This window comes from Morchella importuna (genome assembly GCF_003444635.1).
Source record: "Morchella importuna strain M04M26 chromosome Unknown Morimp01GS041, whole genome shotgun sequence".
NCBI lineage: Eukaryota > Fungi > Ascomycota > Pezizomycetes > Pezizales > Morchellaceae > Morchella > Morchella importuna.
In genome coordinates this window covers 276,181-297,469 of record NW_025763438.1, presented here as the reverse complement: position 1 = coordinate 297,469, position 21,289 = coordinate 276,181, and the positions used below count along the sequence as shown (strand labels likewise).

At 44.6% G+C, this 21,289-nt stretch overlaps 5 protein-coding genes across 5 annotated transcripts; 4 read left to right on the top strand and 1 right to left on the bottom strand.

Annotated features, from left to right (window-relative positions):
- Positions 1-1,029: 1,029 nt before the first annotated feature.
- On the top strand, positions 1,030-3,803 carry LAJ45_10068 (uncharacterized protein; the record flags this gene model as incomplete). The annotated part of the gene is made up of 4 exons (XM_046119599.1): positions 1,030-1,231; positions 1,313-2,335; positions 2,421-2,656; positions 2,721-3,803. 4 exons carry the CDS (start codon positions 1,030-1,032, stop codon positions 3,801-3,803), a joined length of 2,544 nt encoding a protein of 847 aa, XP_045967230.1.
- An 838-nt stretch (positions 3,804-4,641) lies between these two features.
- Positions 4,642-5,761, top strand: LAJ45_10067 (uncharacterized protein; the record flags this gene model as incomplete). The annotated part of the gene is made up of 6 exons (XM_046119598.1): positions 4,642-4,683; positions 4,753-4,773; positions 4,843-4,971; positions 5,046-5,152; positions 5,207-5,243; positions 5,306-5,761. The coding sequence occupies 6 exons, from the start codon at positions 4,642-4,644 to the stop codon at positions 5,759-5,761; spliced, it is 792 nt and encodes a 263-aa protein (XP_045967229.1).
- Positions 5,762-7,776: 2,015 nt separating this feature from the next.
- On the bottom strand, positions 7,777-9,468 carry LAJ45_10066 (uncharacterized protein; the record flags this gene model as incomplete). The annotated part of the gene is made up of 5 exons (XM_046119597.1): positions 7,777-7,833; positions 7,905-8,009; positions 8,088-8,483; positions 8,542-8,571; positions 8,662-9,468. The coding sequence occupies 5 exons, from the start codon at positions 9,466-9,468 to the stop codon at positions 7,777-7,779; spliced, it is 1,395 nt and encodes a 464-aa protein (XP_045967228.1).
- Positions 9,469-13,204: 3,736 nt separating this feature from the next.
- Positions 13,205-15,050, top strand: LAJ45_10065 (uncharacterized protein; the record flags this gene model as incomplete). Its single annotated transcript, XM_046119596.1, has 11 exons — positions 13,205-13,273; positions 13,392-13,435; positions 13,593-13,651; positions 13,700-13,752; positions 13,817-13,830; positions 13,888-14,022; positions 14,103-14,159; positions 14,222-14,282; positions 14,348-14,427; positions 14,495-14,911; positions 14,990-15,050. The coding sequence occupies 11 exons, from the start codon at positions 13,205-13,207 to the stop codon at positions 15,048-15,050; spliced, it is 1,050 nt and encodes a 349-aa protein (XP_045967227.1).
- A 1,058-nt stretch (positions 15,051-16,108) lies between these two features.
- Positions 16,109-17,754, top strand: LAJ45_10064 (uncharacterized protein; the record flags this gene model as incomplete). Its single annotated transcript, XM_046119595.1, has 3 exons — positions 16,109-16,303; positions 16,533-16,649; positions 16,726-17,754. The coding sequence occupies 3 exons, from the start codon at positions 16,109-16,111 to the stop codon at positions 17,752-17,754; spliced, it is 1,341 nt and encodes a 446-aa protein (XP_045967226.1).
- Positions 17,755-21,289: the final 3,535 nt, after the last annotated feature.

The window sequence follows — 21,289 nt, the reverse complement described above, 5'->3', positions numbered from 1 at the left end:
GGTAAACTTGTACCTACTGATATACATTCATCTCAGGCCAAGACAGCAACAACGACGTCATATGCAAGGCTTTGGTACTTGCTCCATCTATATACCTCCAATATGGCGATCAGGTCCTCCATACTAAGATATTCACAAGGTGTTCCATACGATAAAGGCCGTTTTAAACGAACGGAGAAGTACGCAGCAGGTAAGCCTGGTGCTTGAGTGAGATCAACTGCTGTGGACGGTCATTTACGCGCGCACCCTTAGCACAGATTAGATTAGATAAGATCTAGATGTCAATAGGGTTAGGGTTATACTATTAAATCTCGTCCTAGGTAGATATACGCTCAGGGTGCTACGATGGAAGACACGAGCTCCTAATGTGTTCTGGCTATAGGTGGGTATTTTCCCCATTCATCAGAAGCTGCATGCCTACGCCATAAATTGCCTACCGCTGCATGTTGCTAGACTGAATAAATACATAATATAGGTTAGAAATTACATTGTACTCACGCCTGATTAATTGTGGGTTGATTACATGTAATTCAAACTCGTGATCGATACCTATCCAGACGTAATTCAAGCTAATCTTTGTTCGCTCCAAAGTGGTGCTTCGAATGGGACGGCTTGAGCTGCCTATTGTGTTGGAATCCTATACCTAATAACTAGAGCGTCTGGGTCGCGAAATTGATCATATACCGCTCCAAGATATGGCTAAAGTGTGGTAATGAATATAATAGCATCGCCCAGTTTTAGAGTACAAAGAGAACAAAGTAGCCGTCCACAACAAAGAGTCCTCTCTCTCGACCACCTAACAGGACTCTAAGACAAAGACATGCTTTGTTATCCTTGGCAGTTTTATACAAATGTTGGGTTCATAAGATACTAGATGGGAGGACAGGTCATTTTCTGGTGGACATCATGCCCAGGAGATCTGAACCGCGATAAACACCAAAAGACACGCAACAATTATCGATCTCGACAGGCCGGAGAAAATAAATCCGTCACACATAAACGTTCAAATCATTCAGTGGGGGAGAGAATATGGCAGCAGTAGATCCCTTTGGGCGTGCTTATGACCAAAGAAGAAGAGTGGATCGGACTGGTCTGCCTGATCCCAGACGATCGCGAACATATGCGAGTCACCGTGGACTACATCGCGATAAACCCATCTCTTATGGTCCCCACAGTCGTAATGATACCCTTGGTAATGATGGTGATAGTGATAGCGATATTCAGGTCGAAGGTTGGAACTCCCGTATTTTCCGTGTTCTTTTGCGGTTTGGCCTTCTAGATAGTATAGTAGTTAATATACCTTCCTCCACAGATAACTACCCCGAAGCTTTTGTCCGAAACCAATCACAGTTAAATAGGTGCTTCAAACAGTGGAATGTCAGCTTTGAAGATCCCGAGAACTTCTGTGCCACACTTGTGCCCCTCCTAGTCACATTCCAGACACTTTTAAACTTAGATGGCCAGGAACGTGCAAACGCCTATAATGAGACGACAAACTGCATAACGCTACACGACTTTTTGATCCAGATAAAAAATCATCCTGACCATAGTCGCCGACACGATGCCAGGAGTATTCTTGATGAAATTGATAACCGGATTAAAGGGTATCAATGGAGAAGGCTTACACCGACCCCAGCCGTACCACCGCAATACATAGTACCCGGTACTGAGAGACAGTTTAGATCCGATCCATCACCTGCAGAGATAGAAAATTTATGGAGCAGTGGTGCAGTTTTCCAGGCCATCCCATTTACTGCCGGAGGGTCAGGGCAGATAGCATCGAGTATTGAAGGTCTTCGATGTCCTCCGCCAGCATTAAAGCCTCGACACTTTATACCAGATGCCCCATTTATCCCACCTGGTAATGAAATATGGACTGCCAATCTAGAGTCTCGGGTAGATAATATGTTTATAACAGCAGAAGCTGGGCTGAATACCTTGATGAGCTTTGGAGAACTTTCAGAAGTTCTAGGTCGGCCAAATCCTGAAATGTATTTGTATGACTCACCACTGCATGATACATATCTTCCTATGCCTGAAGGCTGTCGATTCTTGACGGGGCCTGAGATAGACGAAACAAATCCTGAACTACAAAACATGGACATTTGGCCAGATTTAGAAATCATTGACGAAAGGGTCGCGCCTGACAATGACCCACTGTCACGGGTTGGAAGATATCACTATCTTTATATCTTATTTTCTCGGGTTCGTGAACTGGTGACACAACCAAGGGTTGCAAGGAGGTTCGCGATTGTGTTTCGGGCACCCCCCGATAGATACGGCCCTTATAGTAATGAGGAGTTGGTCAATGAGCTTCCGCCAACCAACGACGAAAGTCGGTTCCAAGTTCCTTTGTTTTCTATTTGCCATACACATAAGGGAGTAATTATTTCTTGTGCTAACTCATACATCATAAATAGTTGAACTGGTGATATTTTGGTTCTCGAGCTTATTTCCCCCAGTCCATATAACTCGAGATTTACCACCAAATGTTTACGGCAGTCAACCTCGAGGGCGCGGTCTTGAGCATATAAATATCAACGCTAAACTAATAGATGCCATCGAAATTCATCGACAGGATATGGAAGTAGGCCACCTACTTCTATTAACGTTCCAAACCCTTGTTCACGAACTTGCACATTGGTTATATGCAAAGGTAGGCTGTGTCCCGCATTATCTTTCTCAAAACATATGTGTTTAATTGAAACCATAAAAAATAGATGTGGTATCGGCCCGAACCCCCCGGCCCGGAAGTTGTGGCACGGTCACTCCGGAACGTTAGGCAGCGTAATATCACCATACGATATGGCCGGGCAGAAATTTGGCCTGGAAGTGTCTATCTCACACCACGGAAAATGCGCTTCTTTATACACCCGCACCAGGAGTTTTATGACCATCCAGACTATCGATGGCGGCAATTCCCTCGCTATCGTGGTGAGATGGGAACTATGATCGAGTGGATGGTATTTGGTTATGAGCTTGATCTGCCACCACCACTGGGCACAATGGAGGGCCCTGAGAGATATCTTTCGGTCCTCTTCTACGGTTCTTCGCCCGGGCAAAATGTCGAAAACCAAGTCCAATTCACGGCTTATGGGGCTGGTAGACTTCTTCAAGCCCAAAGTCATACTTGGACTCACAGAAACCCAGCTGAAGTACTCGAATTAGCAACTTTTTTGAGGAGGGAAGCTGCCTTACAAACAGCGCCACCGGAAGATGGTCAATTGCAAATAGCCCCAAGATTGGAACTTGAAGATTGCCTGAGTACTCGTGATCATATTGATAAATACGATGCAGATGAATTGCACATAGCTGGAAATATTGGGGAGAATGGGACATACCGCAGGGCTATTCAATACATTTGCAAAGAGAGGCGAGAGACTGAGCACAAAAGGAGAGGGCAGCCCAACGAATATGGATGTATCGCCCCTTCAGAGCGTATACCGCCACCGCCTCCCCCATCGATTGCGAACGGATATCCGACTCTTGCAAACAGATATCTATCCTTAAGCAATATCACATTCTTTATATTAGCGTGTTCTTCTTACTTTTACAACTACAAGTTCGGCATAGTCTCTATCTCTACCAATGTTCCTTCCTACATCCCCAACATCACCGTACAAGAGCTTTCAAGTGTTACGGTCGCTATCTCCGTATATCTGTGTTTCTTATTGGAGCGCCGGTTCCTAAAGCTCGCCGTGCCTACTATCATATCATTAAATGTGCGTCTTTTCAACATTCTGAGGCCCGTGCCTGTCATTCCCGGTGCACCACCTCCCGGCGCACCAGCTGCAGCTGGATGAATTCAACTGGAAGATTTGAGCTAGTTAGAGAAGGGGAGTACGGTGACTGGATTAATCAAATATCGTACGTAGTTATTTAGTTACATTGTAATAATTTATCGGGGTAATATAGCCCGATCGAAATACATGCCAAATTCTGTATTAGCAAAGAAACTAGGCAGATGTTATCACTTGACCGACTATGAATTGGATAATGCCTCTGGGTGGAGACATTTTCACATTGCGAACGACATGGTGTGGGGTGCATGAGGTGATGAGTAGGGCAGGGATCTTCTTCTAGAGGTGAGAGTGATATGTGATGATGGGGCTGACGCTTGTTTCTAAATAACGGTAGTTAAGCGAGCAAGCGATTAATTCCTCGATAATCCTTGCAGCCCAGTGGTTAGTACATAAGCGCGCGCAAGTAACCAAGTAACCAAGTCCATATTACCGCATCCGGGTAATACCCCAGCCCAGGCACGGCCTGATTAGTAGATACTAGATCACGGCTTGATTAGTAGATACTAGATCACGGCTTGATTAGTAGATATCGAATCCTCGATGATAAATTCCAAACTATCTCTCCCATAGGTACATACATGTATTAAATTACAAAAAGTGTAAAAAGAAGTCCCTAGAAAGAAAGGACAGAGTAGTATCGGACTAGTTCGAATATATTTGAAACCAGCAAAGTAATCGTGAATTGCTAGGGTTTGGTGTGTGTGTGTGCAGTCGATGTGGGGCTCGCTGTTGTATAAATACCTATTGCTTCTGCTTCAATTCTTCAGATATCAATCCGCATCAACCAACATTCAGAACTACATCTTCAACGCCCTCATAACCGCCTTCAAAAGTCAAAATGCCTTCTTACGTCGTTACCGGAGCAGCTCGCGGAATCGGGGTAAGCTATCTATAACCCCCCACTACCATTTCATACGCAAACTAACCGGCCATCTTCCCCACCCCACAGCATGAATTCGCCAAGCAGCTCGTGAGTCTCGCTACTCGTCTCCCCCCCCCCCCCCCACAAAAATATAATACTAATTATATATAATATTAGAGCGCAAACGCAAACAACACTGTTTTTGCCCTGGTCCGCAACAAGGCCACCTCGCAAAAAGTAGAGGCACTAGCAAGACCTAATATCTATCTTATCGAAGCGGACGTCACCAACTATGCCGCTGTCAAGGTACGCAGTACTTTAGCGCTGCGAACTATACCTCTACCCGGTCAAAAAGCTAAAACGGGAGCGGAACATCATAGGCTGCTGCAAAGGAGGTTTCGGACATTACAGGAGGGACACTAGACGTCTTGATCCACAACGCAGCCGATATCGATCCCGAAGGCGCACTATTCGTTCTTTCGGAATAGTAAGAAACTCTCTCCTCTTTTGTAAAAGTTTGTCTTACTGACGTACTATCAAGCACGGATGATTCCCAGGTTGAGCACTTTACCAAGACTGTCTGCCCCCAAGTGCACACCTCTCACAAAATCTCTTCTTCCCTGCTAACAATCCGTTCCAGTTCCAAACTAATGCCCTCGGTGCCCTTCATGCCGCCAATAGCTTCCTCTCTCTCCTCTCCGCCGGCGCCACTCGTAAAGCCATCCTGATATCATCCGGCATCGCCTCCCAGCAATTGAACGAAGCCGCTGGAATTGCCACACACGTTCCATACATAGTCTCCAAAACTGCCGCAAACACTTTGTGGTGGAAGTACGCCATCGAGTTCAAAGATCGAGGTTTCACGTTCCTAGCGATGAGCCCTGGGTATGTTGATTCTGGGTCTGGTCCTGGCGACGAGAAGGAGCAAGAGGGGGTGAGGAAGCTTGAGGCTGCAATTAAGTGCTTGGTGCCAAACTTTAAGGGGAAGATCACGATGGAGGAGTCTGTGAGGGATCAGCTTGAGACTATTGGGAGGGTGGGGCCGGAGTATAGTGGGAAGTTTGTGTCGCAGCGGGGGAACCAGGAGTGGCTTTAGAAGCGTATGTTAGTTACGGGTGCAGTCCGATTTAAGGGTGGATTTTCAATAGCAATTATTTTTATAAGCTGGTGATCTGGTCTTTATTTGGTCTTGTGCCACTCGCCAAGCCTTACGAGTGAGAACCTATGATTGTGCTGCCTAACCTCCCATTCAATGAAACGAATATAGTACTAGTAAACCCCTTATATTTCGACAAATACAGAATCAAATAGTTTCTTGACACTAAACTTCACACTATATAATCACTTAAAACACTCCTCAATGATCTATCACTATGTAATTACTAACAACTATATATAGCTTCCATGATCATTACTCTAGATCTTCTTCTTATTAATTAACTCGATTATGGTTGCTTCGATAACCTTAGGGGCCTGGGCCTGTAGCTAGTACAGAACATCACAGATGTAAAGCGCCCGAGAAGATGATTATTTTAACTTTTTATTTTTACTATCTAATTTTTTGCCTCCTATTTTTTCTGACAGTATAATGCCAACCTTGGCACGAGGAGTAGGAGGGTTGTGTCGAGTATTACCGTTAGTTTCGACGCAATTTTCTGTCGAAGTATGAACTCAGTAGTACTGACTCCTTTGTTGCTGGACCACAAAAGCAACCGGCACCGAACAGAGTGATGTCCCGCGTGGCCCTCCATGGTACGTGTGGGGAAATCTGGAGGACCTCTAGTACGTCTGAATAATTAAATTCTAGTAGTATAGAGTAAGAGGTTTAAGAATACGTCTTCTACTTTTATGTGATATTGACAGCTACATATATGCAACTATGTAGCCAGAAGCATCCAAAACAGATATCAGATGATATAATACAGCATGGGTGAAGAACATCAAGGACGTTCAGCGATTACTTTATAAACTCGACATGAACTTAGACGCAAATCACCTACGTATATACATCAAGGAACGATAATTAGCGGAACCACTAAAGACTCCACAAATATCGCAATAGGCAAATTGTAATAGGCGCAGTAGTAATCGATGATAGCGATAGTCATAGTAATTATAAAATGTATGGGGGAGCTGAAGAGATTGTTTAAAACCCCATGTTTGAGAACTTCTAATAACATTATTGGCAACAGGAACAAGCTCATAACTTATCACTCGCACCGGTTAACGTATGATTGGTGCCTTTCCAATCTGGGGTTGATGCGTGGGGCTTGTTTTATTGTAATAGTTGGTCAGCTTATTAAAATTTGCCCCAATCAACGTGATCGTTAACACGTTGATATGATAAGTGTACATAACTACGCTGGAACCAATTGCACTTACAGACATTGATTGGTATCAATAAATCGATCCAAAAAATTGAACCGAAGTGTAGAAAAACAAAGATCCTTGGATATGCTCCTAGTTTGAGGTTTGGGGGGCTATGAACCACGTATTAAGTATTTTTGTTTTGTCCTGTTCCGTAGACTCAAGGCGTCGCAAACCATCTTGCTATGCACACCACATTCACGACGTCGCAAAAACCTAATGGTGATCAAACATAGATCATTACTCGTTTGTATTGATCATAGCATGTATAACCGCTAGGTAATATCATATGTACCGTGCCCGGATCTCATCCAATCACTCCAAATATAATCACAGAACAAAGTAAAGAAGAAGAAAATCCACGCCAAATAACCAAGCAGCCAACCAACCACCAAAAACACCTGCAAGCAGTAACAGTATAACGCAGGAAAAACGAAGTAAAAGATAAACTTCTTGACAGGCTCAAGTAGGAATCCAAGGCAGGGAGCAGAAGTGTAAATAATCAGGATCGAAAAAAAGAGTACGGGTGTAACGTGAGAAAGCATCAAGCGTCAAAAAAAAGGGTGGGCCATCGAAGCGGCGGTAAAATATTTGCAGGTTCTGATTTGCCGATCAGGACGCCGAGTATTAGAATAGAGGGGGCATCGAAATAGGACATATATTAGAAAAATGATAAAAAGAAATCTAGGAAGGCAAGAAGGGTGGAGTGATCATCTAAAAAGGGAAGGCGTGTTACCCAGATTGTTACAGCCCAAGTTTGCGAATGATGAGGCCAATATTCATACGTGAAAGTGAAGAAAGCTATAGTTAAAGGGAAAAAACAAGGTCAGGATCAATTATGAGACGATGCAGCTTTTTGGTTTTCTCAATACTTTCTCCTTTTTTTCTCTGTTCTCTTTTCCGTCAACTTGAAGCTTATCCTTGTCCGGATTAAATGAAAATTCGTTCAACTCTTCATCTTGTTCTTCTTCGTTTTCCTACCACATCCCTAACTTAGTTTATGTGCCGCAGTCACGCCCAATTAGGACTAATGAAAAGGGGGGTGATCAAAATACCGTCACTTCTCCAGACCTCGCTGACAGCGGTTCTGGCCACATTTCTGGCACCGGTCGAGCTCGTATCCTACTCAGTCGCTTTTGATTTTGGAACTCAAGCTCCTTCTCAGGTGTATCCTTTGATCCACGAGTTCGTGGACGGCTAAGAAGTCGCTGAGAGATTGTACGGCTCACTTTCGCAGTTGGTGGAAACTCCTGGTTCTCTTCTGTTACGATAATTGTAGGGGTTGTGGGATTTATTTTGCGTTTATCAGTTCTTGAGTGATGGCGCTTCGGAATTGGTTTTTTTGATGTTTGAGAGGGACGTTTGGATCTACGTATATCAATTGCAGTGAGGGTAGAATCTGAGGGAGGCGCCGGTAGTGGTTTGTTGATGTTCGCGGATATTTTGGGGCACTATTTGTAGAAATTATTGGAGAGCTCGTACAAACAGAATTTGGGGTTAAAATCTCACCGATTTTTTGCTTGCCACCACTATCGAATCCTGTATTAAGAGACATGAACTTTAGCATCTAACCACATTCAGAAATACCTTCATGACTTCTCTTAAATACTATGGAGGATAAAATCTTACTTTGTTCCTCCTAGATGCTTCACCTGTCCTCTGCTCGATCTCCCGAACCACACGTCGCAGTTGGCCGATATCCTCCTTCAATCCTGCACCTTTCGTCTGCAACCCCACCAGGCCCGTAAACCATTGTTCAACGTTGACGGTCATCGCAGTGTAAACCCGTATTAGATCCGTATTTTTCCATCCCTTTTTGAGACTCAACAGGTATTTCGCCAGCTCATCCACCGCACTCAGCCCTTCTCGCACATCGACTAAAGCGCTCTTCATGGCCACTGTGGTTCGCGAAATCACATATTCAACATTTTCATTCCCTTTGACAATCTCTAGCCGGAATTCGCGATCGCCCAACATTTGATCAAAGACATCGGATGCGCGGCCAGTATCTATCGGGACCCGCAGGTGCTTTAGCCTTTGTCTGATGTCTGACTTTGCCATCTCAAAATCATTTGTGGTCGAGGAGACAAAAAAGTCCATATCATTTACATGCGACTGGAGTATTCGCACCACCTCCGGGTCAGATTTGGCGAGCCGTGCATGCAGCAGGTGAATTCCGAAGGCGATTTGCGACACGAGTTTAAGGAGCCTGTGGTGTTCCGAGTGGCGGTGACCTTGCCGAGAGCGAGAGCCTTGAGAGGAAGAAGACGAATAACCCGCTCCGGAGGAGCTGCTCGCACTTGCACTTGTGCCTGCATCTCCTTCGAGATCGAGAATGGATTCTTCAAAGGCGGCCTGCATGGATGGTACAGGATGCCGGGGTGCAGGTGAGATACCACCATAGTCACTGCCATTTTTGCTGCTATGGGACGTCATGGAATGAAGTGAAGGTGATGCTGGGGGGCTGTAGCTCCGATTTCGAGATTGAAGTCGGAGTTTCTGGGAAGCCATCATGTCTTCCTTTCTATTTCTTTCCCCCCTCGGCTGATTTCGTTAATGCTTGTTGTGGGTTGTCAATAAACAAAAGTCCAGGAGAGGAAAGTGGCACCTCCCTCACCCTGTCAATTAGGAATTGGCGGCAGATCTATCTATGATCCCTTAAGCCACTAGGCACCACAGCAGTATTCGCGGGGAAGGGGGTGGGCACGTTCGTTTTTTTGTAGTTAGTGTTTTCTTCACCTGTGTTGCTTTTTCGCTTTGTTTTCTCTTGTCTCGATCTTGGTGCTTGATTTCGTGAAAATCAACAAACTAAAGAAGGTAAACTACGGACAGAAGCCCGGCAGTTAAAAATACAGGCAATCTTGTGACAGTCTGTGCGAGTATCAGTAGCCTCTAGCTAGGTACATGTAAACGATGGCACAAAGGGCTCAATTGAAAAGACTCATCAAGTGGCACAGCACGAGGGGCAATATGAACTAAAATGCGCCTTGTGCCATTCTACATTTAGTAGCTAGCTTTGCCATTATTTTTATGGATTGAAACATAAAGAACGACTCTGCTTTACAGGCGTCTACTCTATTTGGGCCCTGCATCTATTTACCAATATTGAGAGCTCGAGAAGCCAATATCTCAGCGCTTGGGTTGATGATGTAACCGGTTAAGCTCCCCTTTATTCTGTATGCGGTGTAGCGCAGGCCGTGGAGCGCGGATGGCCCTTTGCAGGTAGTGGATTCATAGAGTGCCTAGACAACCATCTGCTCGCAATTTGGGGAGATATGGAAGCACATATACTGTAGGCAGTGCCGGAGGACTCCCAGGGACTCATGTATGCCACTTTAGCATGCACCAGAAACGGGCCCATCATGTAATAATGTAGTATTGTACATACATGTAGGTTACAGTTAGCAAGCGTTCGGCCCCGCTTCAATCAACCCCCACTGCCGAAACTCCCAACGCCTCAAACCCAGGTAATCTCTAGAGAGGAATAGAGTAGAGTACCTACTATTGTTCTCGATGTGACGACAGACACTAGGTATCAACTGATTAGAGAAAGATAGAGCAGCCAAGATTTCTTTTATTAGCCCAAATATTCACCCTGTCCGTCAACACGATCCAGCACCTGGTGAGCGACAGTCGTGAGCCCTCAATGTCTCACTATTTTTTCTCATCTATCGGGTACTGCTGATACTCTCGGAAATCTCATGGTGATCTGCAGATACCTGGTTCAACCCTGTTCCGCACCACCAAGTACTGTTGGTTTTCAATGAACTTCTAGTTACCATGGCCAATAAGACTTCGTCAAATCTCGGGTATCAACGCCACCAAGGTTGTGGTGTACATACATTATTAGCTTGTGGCTTTCCCCACAGTTTTGTGTGGCTCCCGACAACGCTCTTTGAAGCGTAAGAAATGATTGCGCCAACCAGGTACTTGATCTAGCTAGAGCCATCATTCTTAAAGCTCATGATCAGTCGTCTTTGATGCGGTCTTCTAACGCATGAAATCCTTACCAAACTGATCATGGTTTGATAATATGTTTTACGGGTTCCACTCCATGTCTACTGAGTGTCGTCTGTCCTTAGCGACAATGTCTATCAGCGCCTTATGGTTTGAGTTGTAACACTAATAACACTTTCTTGGGCTTGGTCGTTGAAAACACCAAATAGTTGGAAGCGCTTGATGGTAACAATAAACGTTTAAGGGGCAACACTAAAAGTTTAAAGTAACCTATCCCCAAGTGCCACATATGTGATTGGGCCGCTCTCTTGTGCGCTTTGAGAGGATGTAGAGAGACCATTTGAGGAAGCCGCATGAGGAGGGAAAACAGACAGAAACGAACAGTGATAATTGAGCGGAGTGAAACCCTCTCATCTACTCTAACCTCAATTGCAACCTGCAGTATGTCATTCAGAAATATAGGTTATTTTAGAACCTGACCCCCATTTAGGGGGGTATTTAGATCTTTACCGTAATCAATAACCCCGTTGTCACCCGCCAAAGCAGATAGTATTTCCCAGTCTCCAGTCAATAAGCATTCGGCATACGGTAGGGGACCTAATTTGATGCCATATCTTCAAGGGTCTGGACAGATCCTGTTATGCACATACGGGTGGGATATCACGACATAGCCTCTGCTTTAATTATAACCCGCGGAATTATGATACGCTAGCTATAGAGCCTTTGAATTTTGAACTGCTAGCCCCGATGTGAGATATTGGTTTCGAATTTTATTGGTTCCTTCATTGATTTTTTGGTAGATATCGAAGACAGAAACATACCGTGTCATTGCCGTGTCTTCCAGTCTTTTTCAGAAGGGTACATAAAAAGAAATTTTGTAGTTCTGTTTGGTGGTTCGTTACACTAGCAGATTACTAGGGCTAGGGTTATTCATCTACCGCTTGTCAGATTCAAGAATCCAGCATCAATTTCAACATACATGAATTCCACACCCTATGGGGATCTGGGAATTTCACCATTGCCGCTATCATCATGACCGTAAGATACTAGCCTTGCTGAGTGAGGATACAGATTGAACCGAAGCGAAGCAAACCGAAAAAAAATCAACTCACTTATCCTAGGGTCTTAGGAGAGAGAAAAAATGTGTTGAAAAGGCCTAGAGGTTGTACTAACAAACCCCCACAGAAGTATTCTTCGGTGGGCGAAGCTAAAGTAGGTGATAGCCGTGACAGCTACCGTATGTATGCTGGTGCTCCCGATACTAGAGTAGAGTATGTTATGTACGTGCTCGGGTGCGGACAAAAAGGTGACCTTCCATTGGTACAGAACGACGAGAATTGGCGTTCCTGCGCGTCAACGATAGGCTATCACGAGCTTAGGTCCGTAGGGCCCATGTCGTGAAGATCGCCGTCATGAGAGTGAGGGTACTTTACACACAAGGTTGACTTGTGGAAAGAGTGAGCTGGAAGAAGTAAATATCTATCTGGCTAGTTCATGAAGGCAAAAGTACATGTAAGCAGATGCAATCGAGTGGCTAGAGTAATAGCCCGACCGCATCTATTAGGCACATACGTAACAATTGAATTGAACTAGAAATTCAGGAGTTCTTTTCTTGTTACACTATCTAACGACCCCCATCCATCCGGACCCCCTTCCATCATCCCACATATCTCCCCCCACAAGGTCTCAGGCGTTCGGTGTATCGATATAAATACTTATACCTACTTGACACTGTGTTCCCACGTTCGGTACCTGTCCCGAGGAACTGGGGATGAAGAAAAGCTTGGTTTTCAGTGAAACCCATGTCCGTACTCGTTGAGAATTGGGGCGGTTCCTGGAGAGGTTTTAAACCTGGATGAATATGTGTCTGGCGGCCGGCCTCACATATGCAATGCACGAGACCAGCTTCATGTCTGGGTTCCAACCTCAGTTACACCTTGCTTGATTCTCTCTACCTATCAATACCCCGCTTCCTTATTCCCCATTTCTACATACACCGCTGGCCTTGTTCTATATAATTCCATCCTGGGCCCTTTTGCTCTTCAACGCTATGCGTCGTCTGATCTGATCTGATCCGATTTATTCCGCACCGCTCGACTGCCCATCTAATCCAAGTTTTGTCGATTCACAGTCCACACATCACGTCCTAAACGTGCTCCGTTTTTTTGCGTTTTATTTTTTATTTTTGAGAACTCTTTGGTCAAGGAGGCAAACCATGGGCAATACGGGTAATGAGAAGGAACCCGTCATTCCTGTAAGCAACATTGAGGTAGATTCTGGCATGGTGAGTCATCATATCATATTTGTGGTAGTCGTGGTGGTGATGGTTTTGGCGGTGGTGTTTCACGGTGAAGGTTTTACACTCCCTGTCCTTCTAAAATCTGACCATATTCTCCTACCAGTACTACCAGGTGGGGGACGATGATGAGGACCAAAGTTCCGGGAAGTGAGTGACCGAATTCTTCCCCCTGCAGTTGACATGTTGGGAACACAAATGTACCCAAAGCAACTGAGCCGCGGCGAACCAAAGTACTGGGTCCAGCCATGTGCTGTACATTGTAGCCCATAGAGAAGATAGAGACACTTATCAGATCAACGTGTAGTAGCCAAAGCGAATGTGTTTCTCTAACATCGAGTATCACTGACTACCCCTTTGAACATGGTACGTGAAATCTTTCCGTCGCTTTGTTTACTAACTAAATCTCCCAAGGTAGGAGGTATCATAAATATGCAGAAGGCCAATACTTTTTGCCAAACGATGAGGTATGCCCCCCAAAAGCACATTTATCAAAATAGACAAGAATGATACTCACTACACAATTTCTAGACGGAGCAAGATCGGTATTTTGACCCTTTCTGCCTAGTTAACGTTTTAGATATCTAATCCCACGATTGTAGCCTCGATATGCATCATCATATATTCCTCAAACTACTATACGGCAAGCTTACTCTCGCACCTCTGGATCAATACCCTCCAAGGCGAGTTTTGGATGTTGGCTGTGGAACTGGAATTTGGGCGCTTGATATGGCGGAGTAAGATTTTCTCTGAGCTAGAAAGCGGTCTGTAACCGTACATCCTTAGTTTAATACGCTTTTGTGTGGGAATTTCTTAGATTATATCCCGAGGCAGAAATCGTCGGAATTGATCTGAGCCCAATTCAACCAAACCTGTTAGTAGTTCGCTTCCCCCCGTTTCTTTGAAACTATATTCTAATTTCGGCGTTTTTATCAGGGTACTTCCGAATTGTCGATTCGAAATTGATGATGCAGAACTAGAATGGACATACCCGCCTGTACGTGTGAACCGTTAATACATATGTAATTCTCTGAAGGAACTAAATAAATTATAACTTTATAGAACCACTTCGACTTTATCCATTCCCGGATGCTCTCTTCCTCTATAAGGGACTGGGTTCATTATATGGGTCAAATATACAAGTATGTCAATTCAACATTCTAGACCAACTATTGCAGCCATAGAACTAATATAACTGCATTTATACAGACACCTTACCCCTGGTGGTCACGTCGAGATAATAGAGCATGCCTTGGAACTTGGTTGCGATGATAATAGCTACCCCGCCGATTGCCCATTGTCGATATACATGATTACCTGGAAAAAGGCCCTCGATATAATGGGCCTTGCAAACATGCCAGTGAAAGCGAAGGAGTATCTTGAGGGCGCTGGCTTCATAGACATTACAGAAGAAATCAGACACATGCCAGTGGGACCTTGGCCTAAAGATCCACACTTGAAAGAAATAGGACACTGGGCTTTAGTTAACACTGAAACGAGTTTCGAGGCTTATGGACTAGCCCTATTTACACGGGTGTTGGGTATGAGCGCAGAGTCGGCGCGGGAATTATGCTTGGGAGCTCAGCGGGATTGTGGTAATAGACACATTCATGTTTATCTTTCAAAGTGAGGCATCCTATCCTTTCAATTTAATCCCGCCCAATGACATATCTCTAGGTGCATCGAACTAACTTTAGCAAACAGTTTCTTCTACCTGGCTAGGAAGCCGTATGATATCAATGTAGATCACCCAGGGGGCATGTAGTCTTCTTTTCTTTATTTATTTATTTTCCTAATGATTGAATTCTGTCATAAAAAGGCTTTTTCTGCTTGTTCTTTCTTAATTCCAATATTACATACCTCCTTTTATTAGGTATGTATCACTATTCCGCGGGTCCTTATCTAATTAGTTGTTTTCTGGGGCCAAAAACTAGCGGCAGCTGCAGGTAGACGCGTTTATAACTGCGCGTAGGCGTGCCTAGAGTACTTACGCTACCTAGCCGTGAGTGCCAGTTCTGTTCAATCACATATTTGGAATGCTACCAGAACTGGGATTGAGAATCGCCGGGACTCGCTTGCACAAAAAGTGGGGACACTCCTCTTGCAAAACTATTGCCACCAGTAGAATAGAGTAAATACACGTATGTAGGTATGATGGCGTGGCTTTATGGGCGTATATGCCTCCAGTATCCTGTGCAGGAGGTCGGTTACATATCACCTCAGCTGGAACTCAATGGAAGATCAGGTAATAATACAGGGTAGAAGTGTAGGGTACGGCTCCGTGTGATCCGGTGAGGTTTGGAGAGAGCAAAGGATCTATCTACCTATGATGTACCCAGTCAATCTGAAGGGGTGGGAATAAAGCGGGTTTGGGGGGGGGGGGGTGCATAGAAGCCTGGAAGTGCCTTTGGGCTCGGAATATGTACACATTTCCCGCCGTATCCAGCAAGCCGTAGGAACGGACATGCGACTGTTTGACTAATTGAACAATGCCTCATCTTTTTATAGCTTCTTTTTCTGCCTCTGCCCGAGTATAACTAGACGTTGGTCCCCCACAAAGTCTAACAGCGGGAACTTGACAATTTCCAATTCCTCGGGATTCCGTTGAGAAGCACGTACGACCACGGCTATTCTATATCTATCATAAACGCGCGTTTACTTCTTTGACCACAGCAGCTTCAGTACACATCACCACGCACATCCCCACAACGGTACTCTCTACAGAGCCATAAGTCGACCCTAACCCAGACACACCTCCCCACAGACTTACCCCGCCTTCTCCGACCTCGTCCCAGCAATCTGGCAACGATACAACCCTCAATTATGCTTTCTGATACCATCTACCCTGCCCCTTCCTCTGCGGAATTGAGGAAGCATTTTCTGGGAAAGCACATCTCAGATCTTCCATCTCCATCTGTGATTCTCGATGAAGCTGTACTCAAGCGTAATTGCGAGCGTATGCTCCAGGCTCCAAAGACTTTTGGCATTGACTTTAGAGCCCATGTAAAAACTCATAAGGTGAGTTGTCAAGAAATTGCGCACCCTCCTCTTTTCTTATTCCCCACAAAACAGATAAAATGGTGTGGTTGTCTCGGGACTGGGAGGATCATCCGTGGAGCGTAACCTGGGATGGTGTGGCATGGGCCACGATCATACCCACCTTGGGAAGACCCACATTTAACTGGGATCAAGAGCTAGGATAATTTTGCACGGATGTTATTGCTAACGACGCAATCATTACATGCAGACTATTGAATTGACCCGCCTACAGCTTGGAAAAAGACGTGGTGGAAAGTTGGTTGTTTCTACAGTACGAGAGGCAGAGGCCTTGGCCCCATTGATCAAGGAAGGCGTTGTGGACGATGTAAGTACCAATTCGATTTCAGCACATCATTAAAGTGCATATCCGTCACGTGAATACTTCTAATGCCTCTTTTCAGATCTTATATGGAGTCCCCCTTGCGCCCTCAGCAATTCCTAGGCTCTCGGCTCTTTCTTCTGCTTATCCAGCCCTTACTATCAGTCTTCTTATCGACCACCCTGATCAGCTTACACCGCTTCTCAAGTCCATTGCCCCTGGGGCGAAACAATGGCCTCTTTTCATCAAGCTCGACGTAGGATCTCACCGTGCCGGGATTGAGGTAGCTACCGAAGGCTTCAAAACTCTTCTTGGTCGTATCCGCTTCCTTGAACTTGAAACCACTGGGAAAGTCTTCTTGAAGGGCTTTTACACCCATGCCGGCCACTCATACAGCGCCACAAATGCCACCGAAGTCTTCACACTCTTGTCAGAGGAAATCAAGGCAGGAGAGCTGGCAATGTTCTCGGCAAACAAAGAGTTTGGTTTGCCAAAGGAGAGTAGCCGCAAATGGACCATCTCCGTTGGCTCTACACCCACAGCCTTGTCGATAACAACCATGACGAAGGATCCGGAATCCACAAGGACCTTTGCGCAAGATCTTGGATCACTTGACAAGCGATGCAGCCTTGAGGTTCACGCAGGTGTCTACACAATGCTTGATCTACAACAGCTTTCAACTCATGCGATTCCTGAACCGCATAGCTTGGGGGTTAAGGACATTGCTATCTCGGTCCTTGCTGAGGTAGTCTCGATCTACCCCGGTCGTGGTGAGGGTGGATCGACTGAGGCACTCGTGGCAGTTGGCACCACTGGGTTAGGGCGTGAGCCAGGTAAGGAATGGCCTGGCTGGGGAGCAGTCTCAGACTGGGGAATGCCTGGTGCTGGAAGAACACCAAAGGAAAGTGGATGGGTTGTGGATAAGATCTCTCAGGAGCATGGTGTATTGGTGGAGAAGGTGAAGGGTGCAGGGGAGAAGCTCAAGGTTGGAGGAAAGGTGAGAATCTGGCCTCAGCACGCCTGCATTGCGAGCAATGGGCACGGATGGTATTTCGTTGTTGGTCCTGATAACACTGTAAAGGACGTATGGGTTAGGTGGAGAGGTTGGTGATTTCATTATAGTCTGACTCGTTTCATATTCTTATTACAAAATTGTAAGAAACGTGATGATTTCCCTTTGATTATGGAAATAATATATATGTATCGAACGATACTTAGTGATTACCCTAGAGTTGGTCAATCATAAATGAGATATTATGGATATGTATCCGTCTCCAGCCACGGTCATGGGAAAATAGAGAATGGGACTGTGATATGGTTTTATGCATGTACATGTATGCATGTGTTTGTAAAAGGACACCACCGGTCTACATACATGTGCTTCAGTACTGAACTGGCCCCGAGATTTCTAGGCATATGTACAATTCGCCATGTGGTCATAAAAAGAACATTCCCAAGATATAGTGCCATATATACATGTATCCCTATTCAATCTTAGTAACTCCAGAAACATACGTTCCCACACCCTCCTCCTTTATTCCAAGCCGTATATAGCCTAAATCTCACGTGGCTGCAGGCCTGTACTGGGAACTAACTGGATATGTGTACTAGAAAATTGGGTGTGGTTGTGTGCCAAGCCCCAGTGGTGGAAGCTGGAATGACAGCGGTTAGCCGTCAGCTTCTTCGCCCACCACTTCATGGACGTTTCCTCCAGTGTAAAGCTCTACCCTCTGGAACAACTAATGCGAATACAGAATAGGAAATTCTCGGTGGATCGGCTGGCTTTGGCTCCTACCAATAGTATATCGTCAGTTTGAACATGAAGGTCCAGTGAAGGGGTGGAAACACATTTTGAGCCGCGAACCTCCAAAAGCAATTACAATTTCTTACATACTCCGGCACCGCCTCTATGTCAACAGCAGCTTTGGGCGAGAGGTCAGATAACCCCATCCGTTCTGGCCATGAAACATGCAGATCAGCATATCATCCTACCAGATCAAGGGCTATATCACCAGAGAAGGCGAATTGTTCAGCACCATACAGTGGTAACCATTCAGTAGTACAAGTCTCGAGTTCTTTGTCAGTAATGTCTTTCTTCACCGTCGCACTCGATTAATATGAAATCATGAAATATCACTCGCAGATCACGGGTCATGTATACGATTGATTACTTGATTGATCTGTCACAAGGCATGGCCACCTTTTCTATAGGCTTTTATCCTATTCATAAATACACTGTATACTCAGTCCCATAAAGATACTAAAGCGCATAAGCCCCCGGGAAGCTAGACCACTGGATGGATCAGTCACAGACTGCCTGAGGACATTTTTCCTCACTATTGAAAATGCTGGAGATTATATATTGTTGTGACTTGTCAGTTGTCCAAATCTTTTGCTCTAGGTCGACAGGGGGAAAGAAACTGAAGCACCAATCTAGGTGCTTGAATGAGGATGTTACATTCGCTCCCATCACCAAAACATAGGCTCTCAACCAGCAGAAGGCACAGCTTTGATACTTGTCTAAGACCCCGCGGGAATTAGGAATTTCAATGTTTCTTTCTCTTTTGGTCAGGAGCAAAAGCTTTCAACAACTAACAATCTTCCTGAAAAATTGTGCTATCTAGGTAAGATGTTGGCACCTCCAGCGGTCCTGAAACCGCCAGGTAATTGCTCTTACTCTCTGTCCACTGTACGGGGTGCTTTATTAACTCACTGAGCATCTTGGCAGTAGTGTAGCATATTTCGAATATCATATGATTCCGGAACTTTCAAACCTATTCCGTTGGAAGCGGGAAATGGTCACGACTTGCATGACACTTGAAAACTTATGGGAAAAAAAAAACTTCTCAGTGAATTTCACATAACTCCAGCACCCGAGGGGTCCCCATTTCTATTTTTCGGTGAACAGGTTTAAATTCCAGAAGCTTACGTACTTTCTTCTCATAAGATAGAATGATTATCAGAATATTCACTAAGCACTACATATTCGAATGGCTTGTGCCGATTTTATGAGCCGGAATATATCTATGTGCTAGCTGGGATGTGGTGAGAATAATCCTCCACAGGCCCCCGCTTAATTAATCAAGTGTTCGTTTACCCTCCAATCCATTTAACAATTACCTTCAGGGGCATCATGCGAGCGCGTTGATACTTTCTATTCACTATTCACATAGTTCTATAAGATTTCTTACTTATTCTTCAACGTATATCGTCGGGAAAACGTTTTCAAGTGTTATTTAAAATACGAGTGATAGTTCATGATCCCGTTGAACTCCCAAGAGACTCGAAATGTCATTGACCAGCTCTAAATTATATATACCCAAGAATAAGCCGTTGCCAAAGATTCTTATCAGATACTTTGAATATCGCGGATGGCTGTACCAAAAATACCTTCACATAATAAGCGTCTTCCGTTCTGTTGCTTCAAGGAATAACTGCTCAGCCATATTAACCTCAAGAAGCCCTGATTCCTCAGTTTATAGGCTGATTTAGTGGATGGCTCCGGAAGACTAATATGCTCGGCTATTTTTTGCATACAAACTGGGCAGAGTGTACAAGATGATTTAAGGTCTAACTTAAGACCTCACAACATTCAGACTCTAGAATATCCGCCATTTGTCTCGGTATCTATCGATGGGCCAATAAGCAAATTAAAGATTCAAGTCTCTAGTAACCAAATCCATATATAGTACATCGCATTGGCCAAAAATTAAAGGCAATGAAAGCTTAAGGTCACATGTACAGCATGATATTAAAAACCAAACTAGATCTATATTACTCTGTGCTGGTAATGAAACAGCTGAATTGTCCGAAGATAAGTCCCATGGGTCACCTTATAACTAATTTTCACTAGCTCCCCTCATAAGCTCTGGAGTGTGCCGTGGGGGTTTCCGATATAATATAAATATACTATCTCATGAAAATATTTCTCGTGAAAATACCCTATCTCTAAGCTTCTTATATATATCCGTTCGGTAAAATATATCTTGATTAAAGCCCCTACCCATGGTGTAAGAAAATCCGAGTGCAAATTCATGATTAAGGTAGCATTTACCAACTGCTGATTCAGCCTACACACTACATGCATTTTGGGTAATCACGCGTCCTGCGATGCCGATCTCTGTAGAATATACAGTAAACGAGAATAAATCGGAATGGCTTGCGGTGTATACATAAGCTAGACAAAACGTATCTGCATGAACTATCTATCTCAGTGACCCAAAAGGCATATTCGAGGCGTAATTCGTCGACAATCTACCTCGTTAATCCAAAGATTCGATACAAAGCGGTCTTTAGGCCTAGCTAACTATATTGATAGACTCGACTATCATAGAAGGAATTTCTTTTATCTAAGCTGTTGACGAGATAGTTTCAATTAATTGGAGACCAAGCTTTCCAAACCGAAAATCACCCGAAATATTATGTTATGCCTTCTTCCGAAAAAAGGGATGTTAAGCCCCTCTGTAAACCCACAAACAAGAAAAGAAGGGGATATGAAATCTCGGCGCGATGCTGACCCCGGATCCAATAATTATAAGGAGTCGACTGGTAAAAGCTTAGGCTCCGTTCGGACCGCCTGAATTGTTGCGGGTTTATATGGTAGAATTAAGTGGGTCCATAACAATGAGGTTTTGGCAACCTTCAAA